At 54.3% G+C, this 14,091-nt stretch overlaps 1 protein-coding gene across 1 annotated transcript; it reads left to right on the top strand.

The window, feature by feature from the left end:
* The first annotated feature begins 27 nt into the window (after positions 1-27).
* Rnf166 (ring finger protein 166) lies at positions 28-10,381 on the top strand. Its single transcript, XM_055621383.1, has 6 exons — positions 28-248; positions 5,948-6,104; positions 7,697-7,809; positions 8,088-8,202; positions 8,396-8,503; positions 9,251-10,381. The coding sequence occupies exons 1-6, from the start codon at positions 94-96 to the stop codon at positions 9,314-9,316; spliced, it is 714 nt and encodes a 237-aa protein (XP_055477358.1). The 5' UTR covers positions 28-93; the 3' UTR covers positions 9,317-10,381.
* The last annotated feature ends 3,710 nt before the right edge of the window (positions 10,382-14,091 follow it).

Raw genomic sequence — 14,091 nt, 5'->3', positions numbered from 1 at the left:
GGCCGGGCAGTGACGCCACCCCGCGCCGTCGCGGCGGTGACGCCCGCCTCCCGGCCTGGATAGGGGGCGGCGGCGGCGGCGGCCTGGCCGGGGATGGCGATGTTCCGCAGCCTGGTGGCCTCGGCGCAGCAACGGCAGCCGCCGGCTGGGCCCGCGGGCGGTGACAGCGGCTTGGAGGCGCAGTTCAGCTGTCCCATCTGCCTGGAGGTGTACCATCGGCCGGTGGCCATCGGCAGCTGCGGCCACACGTGAGAGCGCGCGCCGGGAGCCCGCGGGAGGGGGATCCGGGCCGGGGTCGTGGCCGGCGGCCGAACGGGGACAGGGGGAAGCAGGCCCTGTCCCTACCCGCCGGCCTCGCGCGCACCCCGCACCCGGGCCGAGGGACGCCCTGCACCCGCCCCGGCCCCGCGCGTTGCCAACGGCCGCCGGCTGCTTCGAGGGCGGCGGACGTGGCCGCTGCGCCAAGCGTGGGGGTTCGGGCTTGTAGAGATCGGGCGGGCCGTTGTAAATAAATGACTTGTGGCTTTTGCAACCCACTCTGTCCACCCCATGTCTGCTCGTTTTGACTGCCAAGGAAATGAGTTCCCTAAAGTTAGGAGAGGGCTGGTTTGGAGCCTGAGGTTTTCTTTTGAAGGACTTGGCTTATTCTGAACATGAAGCTTCCAGGCAGCAGGGCCTAAAGGGACCCAGACACCAAACACCTTCTTAGGTGCCCAGCTGAGTCAGGACCTCCCCCAATTTAGCTCCTCCTCCTCCTCCGTGTTTCAGGAACAGAAACTTGAGGACGAGACTCCTTGCGGGAGGGAGCCTCCGGTGCTCACGGCCTTCACAACTCCTGCCTGGTTGGGAGGGAGCCAAAGTAGAGCGTCTGCTCCATGACCTCCCCACAGTACAGCTCTTGAGATTAGCAGATGGAGAAAGGGCAGGAGGGACTTCCCTGCTGAGGAGGTGGGGCTCTGCGCTGCTTGGGGCTGGACAGGGTGCACCCAGATTGGTGGGAGGCATTTTGCAAACAGAGGCAGCTGATTTTGGAGGATCTAAGGCAGAGGGAACCGCGACTGCTTGGGTGGGCGTGGGCCTGCCTGCCATACAGGGCGGTGGCAGGGAGCATATCTCCATCCAGAACTGCCTTCACTTTCCCTGCCCCCGGGTCAGGCCGAACCTGAGACTCGATTCCACTGAAGAGTTCTGCTGAATTGTTAGGGCACAGCTGCTACTCAATCTACTGCTGCTGTGACATTCTAGTTGGAAGCCTTTGATCAGGACCCTTTTTTTTTTTTTTTTGTATGCACGCATGAGTAGGTGTCTTACGTGCGTTCTGTGAGGCTTGTCAGCGTTGAAAGCCTTGCCTCCAGGTTAGCTTCCTGGTATTCACCCATCAGTGTCTGCTCCCCCCACCTCTCACCCCACCCAGTCTTAGTACATTGTCCTCCTGGCTACACAGGACTGAAAAACACCTTCCCTGTAAAACTGTCCCCGTTGCTGCTCCGGCAAGCTTTTGTGTGGACAGCCTTCACCTTGGAAAGGTGTTCCTACTTTCTTTGCTTGTTCCATTTTACCTTTAATTTGCATTGGTGTGAGGTTTAAGCTTTTGCACCACCTTTTGAAAATTCATTGATTCTTCCTGTCTCTGAGCCTCCTGACCAGAAGCAGTTTCCTTCCTGAGGTTTTCTTGTGAGTGGGACGCTGCAGAATTGCTGCCCTGGTACCTGGACAAGAGAGGGAGAGGATGTGGGGAGGATTCTGAGGCTGCAGGTACAGGCAAGAGGCCCGCCAGTGGGGCCATGTAGTGCTCAAGGAACTATCTTAAGGCCACAGAGGAGCTGGGCCTGGGATGAGGGCAATCTTGAGACTTAACAAGGCAACTTTGCCGGAGGGGACTCGCTACCTGGAGGGTGTCTGAGTGTATGCCTATCCAAGAACACAGAAAGGGGAGCTACAGTGGTGGGCCTCTATCCTACACTCATGCCCTCAGCTGCTTCATTTGGTGGAGAAGCTGCCCAGTACCAGACTCTCTGGGCACAGGCAGGAACTCTCTGTGGGAGAAGTGTGCCCTGGAAACTGGGCCAGGAGCTGCACCACTGTTTCATTCCTCCCCTTAGGGGCGGTGTCCTTGAGACTTCTCTGCATTCTTAGAGGGGAATGAGCACTTTCTCTGTCTACTTAAGCATCTTCTTTGAAGACCTGCTCTTCCCAGCTCTTCCTGGGACACTTTTCCTTTTTCCCAGTGTGGCTTTGCTTTCCCTGTGGGTTTCTTTGAGGTGGAATTCAGTGCTGCACAGTTTGCTCATTCAGAGTGTGGACACCAAGCAAGGCTTGGTGGCTCCTGCCTGTAAATCAGCACTCCTGGTATTCGGAAGGCTGAAGTAGGACAATAATGAGTTCAAGGCCTAGAATAGGTCACACACTGAAACCTTATGTTAAAGATTTTAGAGTTTTTGGTTTTTGCCGGTGGATGTTCTGCCCACATGTGTGTCTGCATCATGCATGCATTGTCCGTGGAGGCCAGGAGTGGTGTTGGATGCCCTGGGGGCCGCAGTCACAGACAGTTGATAGCCCCACGTAGGTGCTCTGAAAGAGCGGTCAGTGCTCTTAACCTGTAAGTCACCGAGCTATGGCTCCAGCCCCATCTCAGTTGTTTTTTTTGTTTTTTTCAAAAACTGTAGAACACATTGATTTCTATTTGCTCAGTCTCATAACCTTTAGCACCATTTAGAACATTCACCAACCCCAACAGTCCTGACAGCTGCTCACCATTTTTTTTCTCTCTCTGATTGGCCCATGCTGCACATTTCATCTAAATGGTACTATACAGTACACATTGGCTTTGTGCTGGGCTTTTCCCCCCAGTGTCCCATTGCAGGGTGTGCCTCTAAGTAGCTGTGCCAGTATTCCTGCACAGCCTTGTGCACCCGCCACGTGCTGATGCACACCTGGGTTCTGCTGGGAACATGGCACGTATGTGTTCATGGCCCCCATGTGTGCGCCATCTCACCAGCACCTGTCGGGACTGGCTGGCTGTCCAGCTAACCAAATCTTAGGGCCAGTGACAGAGACCATCTTGGACTACTTGCTGGGCTAGGTGTTTGGTTGCTGATGCCTGCCATCCCACTGCTCTGTGAGGGTGAGAGTGAGGTAGGTGACAGAGCCACTCTTGACTGCAGGAGAGTGCTTCTGAGAATCCTTTCACATCTGCTGGTGTCAGGTCTCAGGCTGATTTTGTTTCTCTCAGCAACATGGTTTGCCAGGTGGTGTCTCCATCAAGAACAAGAGTGCAGGAGCCTTTGACGCTGCCTGAGCTGTGGGTCCACCGCCCTCATTGCATAAAGGGCCTTTTCTTGAGATCTCATAATGCCGAAAAGGACATTGGCTGAGTCATCTGCAAATCTAGGAATATTCTAACATCCCTTCTGACCAGCGTGGCTCCTCATCCCCTCCCCACAGCTTGCTGAAAAGTCGCAAGAAAAACTAAAGCTGCACATTGGCTTCTTGCAGCCTCTTCACAGTGTTTGAAGGTGCCATCTTCTGGAGGCTGAGTCATTTCCCCTCCTACCAGGTGCCATTAGCACTTGTGATTTTGTGCAGAGGTCATCGTTCAAAACTGTGAGCTTCCATATTAAACCTAGAAGCTCCACTCACTGGTCCCATATCAGTGAACTCAGCCTGACACCATTCTGTGTTCCTTCCACCATTATCCCACACCCTTTACAGCCATTCCCACACACACTTCCCGGACCCCTGCTTGAATGAAGTAGCTCATTAAGCTCCTTAGTAGTCTGTCTCACCTCGTCGTGGGCTCCACCTTCAGCCTCCCCTCCAGGAGCCTGCTAGCCTTAAGTCTAGGTATGGGTCTAGAGACAGCTGTTGGTGGGTCTCTCCTTCAGAGAAAGGCACTGCAGGTTTATCAGACAGTGAAGGGTTAATTTCCTCACAGGTGGAAAAGGCAATAATACTTCAGGGGATTGTCTGTAAGTGCAGCTTCTGCAGTGAGTGGCCCTCGAGAATCTGAGGGTTTGGAGTTCTCAGCTTCAGTTTGGCCCTTTCACACACACCCATTCCAAGTTACAGGATCCAGTTTTTGTTTGTGTGTTTAGGTTTTTTGTTTTTGGAGACAGGGTTTCTCTGTGTAGCCCTGGCTGTCCTGGACTGGCTTTATAGACCAGGCTGGCCTCGAACTCACAGAGATCCGCCTGCCTCTGCCTCCTGAGTGCTGGGATTACAGGTGTGCACCACCACACCCGGCTTAGGATCCCATTTTTTACCAGTTAATGCCAACACTAGCCGAGGTTTGGACTTGAATTTTTGTTGTAATTCAGCCAACCTTATGATGAGGTTTGCTCTCCTTCAGCTTGAGCTCCGTAGGTGCGGGAAAGAAGGTTCTCTTCTGGGGAGCACTCAGAACCCCGTAGACTGTGCACATCTAAAGCCGATCATTTTTATCACTGATTTTATTGTTGAACCTCACCATATTCTGCGATGCTAGAAGTTGGTTAATTTTTATCACAGAGCTCATTCCCTCTTCAGTTCATCTAGGGATGCTGGGAACAACCAGCCAGGATCACCACTTTCCTTATTTTTCCACAAATTCTCAAAAGTTTTATATTCAGAGTCACCGAATTCATTGCCTCTCACAATTAGTGACTCAGAATAATGAAATCCTTTCATCTCCTTAAGTTTATAAAACAGTGATCTTTCAGGACTCTCTGAGCCTTCAGGAGAGGCTTCAGTGACTGTAGGTGTTGGCTGTTAGAAAGCCTATTCCAGATACTTAAAAAAATTCATCCTTATGCGTCTTTTACATTAGAGTCAATTCTGATACCAAAATCTGTATTAGTCAGTGTTCTCTAGAGAAACAGAACTTACAGGATGAATACACACACACACACACACACACACACACACACACACACACACACACACGGGATTGATTTATTAGAATGGCTTATAGGCTGTGTGGTCCAGCTAGTCTAGCAATGGCTGTCTACCAATGGAAGGTCCAAGAACCCAGTAGTTTTTCAGTCTACAAGGCCGATGTCTCAGCTGGTCCTCAGTATACTCCAGAATTTAAAAAAAAAAAAAAAAAAAAAAGTAGGCTATAATGTCAGTGAAGGAATGGACACGCCGATGAGAGCAGGAGCAAGCAGACAGGGCAAGCTTCCTTCCATGTTCTTTGTATAGGTTGCCAGCAGAAGGTGTGGCCCAGACTCAAAGATCTGGATTAAAAGTGGGTCTTTCTCTTCAAATGATTTAATTAGGAGAAGTCCCTCACAGGTGTGCCCAGTCATTTGGGCTTAGTTAATTCCAGATGTGGTCAAGTTGACAACTGAGAATAGCTATCAGCGTGTGCAGCTGAGCTCCTTTCCCTTTTGTTCCCCGCTGGCGTGTGTCTGATGAGTGGAAGATCCTACAAAAACCAGCCGGGGATGTGGGCAGGCAGGGACAGAACTCTTGCTGCTGGCATCTGGGCCCCTGCTAACATCAGTGCGCCAAGTGTGTGTCCAGCACTTGAGCCAGCCCAAGTGCAGTCCCTCCTCTCACCAAGGACGCAGGAACAAGAACCCCTGTTGCTTAGGACCATGTCCCTGGCCAGCTTTGAGCATCTGTTGGATCAGGGCTCCAAACATGGCATTTTCTTCCCAATTGTTAGTGATTTTACTCCCTGGCCCTCTGGACTGATAACCCTGACCCCTAAGGTTCTGTCAATCACTACATGATCAGGAGACTTCCAGGAAAGAGCCCGCATCCTGCCCCAGGATGCTCGTTTTGGGTACAGGCTGTAGGGAATGTGCCCATTATGAGAGGGCTGTACTGCTGGGAGGGGTAGCTCACCTCTTAACTATGTCCAGCTGGGAGCAGGGGTGAGGGGCTGATGTATGTGCACAAGATTGTCCCAGAACCACTGTGCGCTGGCACGGAGGAAGTAGCCTCGGGTCCGTGTCACCTGCAGGTTCTGCGGGGAGTGCCTCCAGCCATGTCTGCAGGTGCCATCCCCTCTGTGCCCGCTCTGCCGTCTGCCCTTCGACCCCAAGAAAGTGGACAAAGCCACCCATGTAGAGAAGCAGCTCTCATCTTACAAGGCACCCTGCCGGGGTTGCAACAAGAAGGTACCCGCCCTGCTCGGGTTTCCTCAGGCTGGGGGGCTCTGGGTGGGGCAGCTTCCGTACTGGGTTCCACTCTACCGTAGAGGAACTGGGTGAATGGGCTCACGCCCCTTCCTGTTGAACCACAACAGCCCCGGTGTGAGGCCACCTGCCAGACAGGCTCAGAGCTCCCAGGGAGCAATGCTGTCAAAGCTGCCTGACCTAGGCTCAGCTGGTGGCGCATTGTGGCTGCTGCAGGCTCTGCAGATGCAGACGGAGCTCTCAGGCTGTGACAGACAGATCTGGGGGCAGCCAAGAAGGTTCTGGGGGCTCTGAGGTGGGCAGTGCAGCTAGACAAAGACAGGGCTTTTTGAGTGTTCGCTCCCCGCACATGGTTTCAGTGTCTCTCCTGAGCAGAGTGGTGTGAGCACTCTTGGCTGTGCTGTCACACAGGGTTCTGCCACTGTAAGTGGGCCTACAGGCCTCTTCCCATCCTGTCCCCGACCCTGCCTTGCTCCCACCTTCTTCCTTTTACCTAGGAAGGTAAGCAGCATGAGCACACTGCAATTTATGCTTCAGACATCCCTGTGTCTCTAGTTAATAAACTGTGTTGACTTGCCACAGTGTCCTAAAAGTCACCAGGCAGATAAACTGGAATGACCCTGGGCCTGGAATAGTGAGGCTGAGTTGGCCCCAGGGCTCCTTGGTGCTTGGGTGCCCTAGTTAGGCTTTCCTAGGGAGACTTGAGGGCAGCTCCTGTGAGTGTCACATGTGAAGCAGCCCCACCCCTCACTTGAACACCTTAGCTTTCTAATCTGTCTTCTGGAGCAAGTTTTTCTTCGTGGATACCCAGCTGTGACAAGCATCTTCAGGAGGACCTGTTTGGACCCCTGCTGGCCTTGGGCACAAACTCTGGATGCTGAGGAGACCTGCCAAGGGCGGGTATTAACATGCCCTCCTCCCCACTCCCCTCAGTTGTGTGGAGTGTCTACCCCCAGCCTTGGTGTGTGCCAGGGGTCAGGGCTGTGTCCACCCTCAGGGGAAGGCTGGCCATGGCTTCTTTTCTCTGTTCTGGATTACTTATTGAGCCCGTGCTGGGATGGGGCTCTAAGGCAAGGATGCATCCCTTGCCCTCAAGCCAGGCTGCTGCCGTTGGCCAGCTTACCGGCATGGTTGGTTGTAGGGACTTGATGGGGCCAGCTGGATGGTAATTATCACACTGCATTGTGACTCTTACCACAAACAGCATCTTATCAGAAGAGGGGTTTTTCACTGGTGTCCCCCTGGGGGCGTGGGCCTCCCCCCCCCCCCCCCCCGATAAGGGCTGAGCTTGTGCGCTCATTAGAACAGCTTCCCACTTGCAGGTCTCTCTAGGACTCAGGCATGGGGCCTGCTAGTCCTGTCCTGAGGGGTTCCTGGCCTGCATCAGAGCTACCCTGAGGGTGGTGAACATGTGTCCTCCCCTCCTTACGAAGGCCCTTCTAGAAGCCCCAGTTGTAGGTTGCTGCTTGGAGTCTTAGGAGCGGAAGGGAGGAACAGGTCTAACTCTTGCTGGTCATTCTCGGTTCCTGCTGCCTGAGGCCATGACCTGCCCAGTTCTGCTTTTCCTCTCATAGGTGACGCTTGCAAAGATGAGAGTGCATATCTCCTCCTGTCTGAAGGTCCAGGAGCAGATGGCTAACTGCCCCAAGTTTGTCCCTGTGGTGCCCACATCTCAGCCCATCCCCAGGTAGGCAGCCTTCAGGATGGAGACATGAGATGGGCAGAGCAAGGGTACCTCCTAGGCCACAGACCATATAGTCACCACCCCTGTGTCATAGCCACAGCCCATTAGTCCAGTGTGGGGGTAAAGGTGAGGACCAAGGGTTTCCTTACAAGGCAGAATGTTCCTTAGGCTGCAGGGGATGAGTCAGAGCCGGCCTGTCCACAGAGGGCAGGGCAAGTTTTGGGAGAAGTCAGGGTGGGTGCTCTCAGCCCCAGGCGGGCTCAGTGTCCTCCCATCCCCAGCAATATCCCCAACCGGTCTACCTTCGCTTGCCCTTACTGCGGAGCCCGCAATCTGGATCAGCAGGAGCTGGTGAAGCACTGTGTGGAGAGTCACCGCAGCGACCCCAACCGTGTGGTGAGCAGCAGCAGCAGCAGCAGCAGCAGCAGCAGCAGCAGCAGCACGGGGCATCTGCCTGAGGGAGACATGGGGGCTGGCCTGGGCTTGGAATAGGTCTGGGTGGAGGGTGCTCTGCGTGCCATACTACGGTTGGGGGTGGGAAGGCAGACGGGAGGGCGCCTCCCTGCTACCCCCAACCTCTTTGTTCTAGGTGTGCCCCATCTGCTCAGCCATGCCCTGGGGGGACCCCAGCTACAAAAGCGCCAACTTCTTGCAGCACCTGCTGCACCGGCACAAGTTCTCGTATGATACCTTCGTGGTAGGTGTCTCCTGCTGAGCCACGGCAGTGCCTCCCTGGCCACTGGAGGGCACCAGGCTCGCACTTGACAAGGTCTTGAGCCTGTGTGAGGCTAGCTGCTCCAGTCCCTTGATACCCACTCTGGGCCACCTGAAGCAGCTTCGGAGCCTGAGTCCCTGGTAAGGTGTTACTTCCAGGTGATTCTGAAGAGAAGCTGGAAGGACTTTCTCAGGAGCACCTGCCCACCCCCAACTGGGTCAGAAGGGTGCAGCCTACTTGTAGGCCCCTCACCCAGGCTCTTCCTTCCAGGCAAACCCCCAACCCCCATCCACACCATATTCTGCAGCCTCCAGCCAACTAGGGTTTTCTTTCTTCCTGGTCCCCAAGGCTGGAGATCTTGTTGCCCTGACTGAAGGTTCATCTCAGAAACCCCAGTTCTTAGCCAGGAAAATGGGTCAGTGGGTAAAGGCTCCTGCTGCCATGTCTGACAACTTGAGTTCAATCCCTGGTACCCACACTGTGGCACACATGTACACACACACACACACACACACACACACACACACACACACACCTCAGCCATAAAAAGAAAGATTTTTACCATCAATGTATTCATGAAATCAGCCCTCATGGCCACAGAGCACTGATGTTTTGTGAAGGGAGGTTGGGCCCATAGAACAGCTCTGTCCGGGTGGACTAGCATGGGAAGTGGGCTGGCTGTCAGGAGCCATTCTGCTCCTCCCGCTGCTCATCTCTGCTTGTTTTTAGGACTACAGCATCGATGAAGAAGCCGCCTTCCAGGCTGCCCTGGCTCTGTCCCTCTCGGAGAACTGAGGTACAGCCTGACTACCCACCTCAAGTCTGGGGCTAAAGACACACTCCCGCCTCAAGGGATAGGGCTATTGCCCTCCTGCGCTGGCACCTGCACAGGAACACACCTCACTGGGCCAAGCAGAATTTCACACAAGGAGAGTTGGTCTCAGAACCCCCAGGGCTGAGATCCTGGCTAGCTGGCCCCTTGTCATCAAGCAGGGCCACAGGGTCCTGGCCAGCCGCACTGGGTCATCGGTGCTTCGAGGGGCAGGTGCTGGCCATTGGGTTAGAGCAGTTGGCTGCCTTTCCCAGCCAACGTGACCTCGTGTGGAGAAGGATGAGGTGCCCTAAGCTGTACCCCAGCAGGACCAGGGAGGAGGCGCCCCGCCAAGGCCGCCAGCCCACCCAGTCCCTAGCTTCGCTTCCACCGTGAGCAATTGGTACTGGCTTTTGTGATATTTAGGAATCCTGCGTTTTTCTATCTTATCCCATGTGATAATCTTTTCACGTTTTATAGAGCAAAGACAAAGCAGTTACTCTTCTATTGCAATACTTGTGTTTGACTAGGAAGAACAGTATTTTTATGGAGCATTTACAAAGTTATATTTTTTAAAAAAAACAATCAAAAATAAACACTTGTGGGATCAGTGTAACGAGGAAGGAGAGTGGGTATAGCCAGGGCTGCCTCTGTGTGTGAGACAAGAGATAATATCCCCAAGCCACTCACTCTTTGAGGAGGAGGCTCTTGTTTGCTGTTTTCTTTTTGATGACCCAGAAGAAATCTTAGCACCGTGCCTGGCCACTTGCTGTGGCTGCTCCCAGCAGATATAGGACAGCCCAGGCAGAATGGGGGCCTCCTGCCCCAGGAACTGTCCATGGCCCCCTGTCACCTTGCAGAGCCAACCACATCCCTCCCTCCTCAGGCAGGGACTGCCCTTACCAGTGGTAGAGCCTGCAGAGGCCAGAGAGGCCTGCTTGGTGGCAGGTCAGGCCAGAAAACATTTGTCAGCATCTTGTTCTGTTCATGGCATAAATTGCTATCTTTTCAAAAGAGTTTAAATAAAGTGTTTCCAAGCACCCACGGGAGCCTTGGTCCTGGGTTTTACTGCACCAGTGTCAGCTGGGGCTGCCAGGGTTCATACCTCTTCTCTGAAGGGGCTTTCTCCCTGGTGGCTGTACCACCATGCACCGTCGGTAACCTTTTCCCTGGCCATGGGTGGCCTGCAGGGTGGTGGAGACATCAGTACCAGTTGCTTCTTTCGTAGTCTTTGCCTCCAGTTTCTCACTCTCCTGAGGCTGTATCCTGGATCTTGTGAGGTAGGCCAGCTGCTGTGACTTCCAGGGGCGCCTTCAGGACACAGGGTGCCCTGCTGTCCTCTAGCTCACTAAGGGTTTCTAATAGCTGAGGAGAGCTGGCCATGGTGGCTCATGCAGGGAAAACCCAGCATTCAAGAGGCTGAGACAGGATTGCTGTGAGTTCAAGGCCAGCCTGTGCTACATGGCAAGCTCCAGGAGGTCAGTAAGGACTACAGATAAGACCCCATCTCAAAACAGTAATAAAAGCTGAAGAGGCACTTGGCAAGTCAGGCTCCTCCTCCGGGGTAGACTGCCGTCTGCCTTACTGCCCCTCTTTGTTCTCGGGTGGCACCCAGTGGCAGGTCTCTGTTGTAACACTTAAAAGTAGGACATGGGCAGGCAAATCAGAGCCCCCACCCACAGGCTGTAACTTGAGAGGGAATGGTTGCTGGGCAGACAGATACCCTGTAAGAAGCAGGGTCACCTTCAGACTTTCCTCTGAGTGTTCTCCATGCCTGGGACCCATTGCACGTAGTATCAGGCTCTGGGGTCAGCAGTGCTGCGTTGAGGCTGTCCTCGCATGATTTCCAGAAGTGGGTCTTCGCTGAGCTGTCAGCCACCACTGAGCCCTCAGAGCAGGGCTGCCCTGTCATCCCCTGGCTGCCAGCCTGGCCTACCACTTCTTGGGCAGGTGCTCACAGTCCCAACAGGAGCTGGGTTCTTACAGGCCCAGGCCTGCGCTATGACTGACCACAGTGACAAAGGGAGTCCTCAGAGGGCATGATCTCTAGGTGCCCAGGGAACCCTGGAGGCAGCTTCGGGCCAGTCACAGCAGGCCCTGACCTTAGCAGCAACCTTCTGCTTGAGATGCTTCCTGAGTTTTTCTGCACCACACCTGTGGGGGCCTCAGTGTAAGCCCAGCCTCTAAGGCTCCTCAAAACCAGGGCCTGCAAGCCTGTGGGGGCTGGGGAAAGAAGAGGAATGGCCGGTTGGGAAGCCATAAGTCCATGGCTCACCTTGCCAAGGGGTACAGGACAGCCTGACTTCCTAGGCTGTGCTCTGCTTCGTAGACAGTGCAGGGAGTAGCAGATCACGGAGCTCACCGGATCAAGTGTGGGCTCACCCCTTGTACACGGGTATCTGGTCTCATCCCTCAAGAGTCTGGGGGAGGGGCAGAGGAAGAGCCACACCCAACTGCCCCTGCTGTTGATGGGAGCAGAGGCAAGGGGAAGGAAAGGATTCCTTTTCTGTGTCCCATGTGACCAGCCACTGTCATTTTTGAATACATGCTTCCCATTCCCCTGGACAGACAATAATTAAACCTACCACAGGGAGAGCAGTCCCCGAGTGAAAGGAGAAGAAACAAAGGAGGTATCCACCTTACACACCTACCCAAGAGTCCATTCTTTCCAGAAAATTCCACCCTGTGATGAAGTTCAGCCCATCCCCTCTCCCTGGGTGCAAAGAACTCCAGGTTCTTCGATGCTGTCCATGGAAGCCCTGAGGCTGCCATGGACGCCGTGGATGCTCCTGTGCCCAGAACGGCCTACACACCTCCGCTCTGTCTGGGCTCTGAGGGTGGTCACCCCTTAGCAAAGCCGCGAGGCAGCATCCAGCTGAAGCTTCCCCCATTGGCCTTGACACCTTCGGGTGACTCCATGTCTAGGAGTCTCTGGAGGGATGTCAGGGTAAACCCCAAGGAGGGTGGGAAACCCAGAACAAGGCAGATGGCAGCATGTCCAGGTGAGACAGCCTTAGATCAGAAAGCAGCCAACCATTCCCTTGTATTTGGGGGTGGAGGGAAGACAAGTAGCTAGAATCTGTAATACTAATGGGATGCCTCTGAGAACAGGGACCACGGCCCTTCTGGAGAGTATCACACACAAACCTATAGCCATATAGTCACTTGTGAGGTTTGCCAGAGGGAGGGTCAGTCTCCTGAGGCTGAGAGCAAATCGGCACCATGTCTACAGTCAGCCCCGGTCCTTAGGTATGCCTCAACCTTTCTAGGCTGGAAGTTCAGCAAGCTAAGGGTTGTTTTTTTGTTTGTTTGTTTGTTTTGTTTTTTGTTTCTTTCCACCTTGAACTATTCTAAAAATAGTAGGAAGCCACCTGGGCCTCCCTTGTATGCCTCACCTCGACCATCTTCCCCCGGCCCACGCCGCTGCGCCCTGCAGCATCTAGGGTATCAGAAGCCTGGGCCAGTGGCAACATGCCTTTAGTTTCAAGTTATGCAACAGCACCGGAAGCTAGCACCCTGCTTCCTAGAAAGCACCCTTGTCACAGGTCCCTGGACCTTCTCCTTAGGAGAGAGTCAGGTGGCCAACTGGAGAGCACAGGGCTCCTCCGCCTCGGGCCTCTGAGGAGCTGTCAGTGGTCTGGGTCGTGGGAGACCTGTGTGCTCCCCACAGCACCAGAACAAACAGTGGTGTGTGATTTTCAAGGTTTTGGCACTGCACGCCTCAGAACCTCACTGCTGAAGCAAACTGCTGCGCTTCACCCACCCACCCACCAGCCTACCCGGCTGCAGGAATTGTGCCTTCCCATAATCCTTCAGGCACATTTGTATGGTGTGCTTGGCACTCACCTTCTTAGTGCAGGAGTGCCCCATTGGAGCTCATGAGGCCTTGTTCCCATTGGATGAAGGGATTTTGGAGACCCAGGTCCCCAGCTTGTCTGGGGGTGGACATGTTGGAGCCCTCACGGAAGCCAAGGCCTCTGCAAAGGACCAGACCCTCAGCTGAGGCTCTGGTGCCGGGAGGAGACTGAGAAAGCCTTCCTGTACGTGAAACACCTGGGCGGGCTAGGCCCAAGTGAGGGATCCTCTGTCTCCGAGTTGCCCACCTATTGGGCCCTCGCTGCCCTCAAAACACTGGAGAAAAAGGTTCCAACCATACATGGTAGTTGTCAGGGCCTAGTGCAGTTCAAGGACTCTAAAAAGGCCAAAGAGTACCTCCTTCTGTAGATCAAAGACCCTCTCAAGGCCTTCCACTCTGTCAGGCAAAGGAGGCTAGTTGAGCCTACCTCCACCTCAGTCTGACCCTCTACCCAGGGAAAAGCGGGAAGATGGACTGCTGAGGCTATTTGTAGACTAATCAGTCCGCAGTTCTGAACTTCAGAAATGCTGGGAGCAACAGGGCAGGCTGTGTGCCCGGGTGAGACACAGAGCAGGGAGCGGTTACAGTGCTGTGTCCGCCACAGGTTCTCAGCAATGCTCATCCAAAAATCTGCAGGGCTGACCCAGCCTGCTGCTCCAGATTTTCCAGGATGTCATCTGTGTAAGCGTCAGGAGCTGCTGGGATGGAGGACGACGAAGTGGCTCTTTGTGAGAACACCAGAAATGTGCTTGGAGGCCAGAAGACGACAAGGGTTGCTGACCACTCAGGCCTTAGGCCTCTATCCTGACTCTCCAGCTGCCCCCGTTGTCTTGACAACAGGCTGCTGCCTACCTTGTGCACACCTCAGTCTTGCTGCCCTCTTAGCACATCCTGGGTTAGAGC

Source organism: Psammomys obesus, unplaced genomic scaffold (assembly GCF_907164565.1).
Source record: "Psammomys obesus unplaced genomic scaffold, mPsaObe1.curated_primary_1811, whole genome shotgun sequence".
Classification (NCBI taxonomy): domain Eukaryota; kingdom Metazoa; phylum Chordata; class Mammalia; order Rodentia; family Muridae; genus Psammomys; species Psammomys obesus.
This window is presented reverse-complemented; position numbering and strand designations above follow the sequence as displayed.

Coding starts and splice junctions, on each gene's coding strand:
- Rnf166 (XM_055621383.1), top strand. CDS start 94: ATGGCGATGTTCCGCAGCCTGGTGGCCTCGGCGCAGCAACGGCAGCCG. Junction 249..5,947: donor ATCGGCAGCTGCGGCCACAC/GTGAGAGCGCGC, acceptor TGTCACCTGCAG/GTTCTGCGGGGAGTGCCTCC. Junction 8,504..9,250: donor TCTCGTATGATACCTTCGTG/GTAGGTGTCTCC, acceptor GCTTGTTTTTAG/GACTACAGCATCGATGAAGA.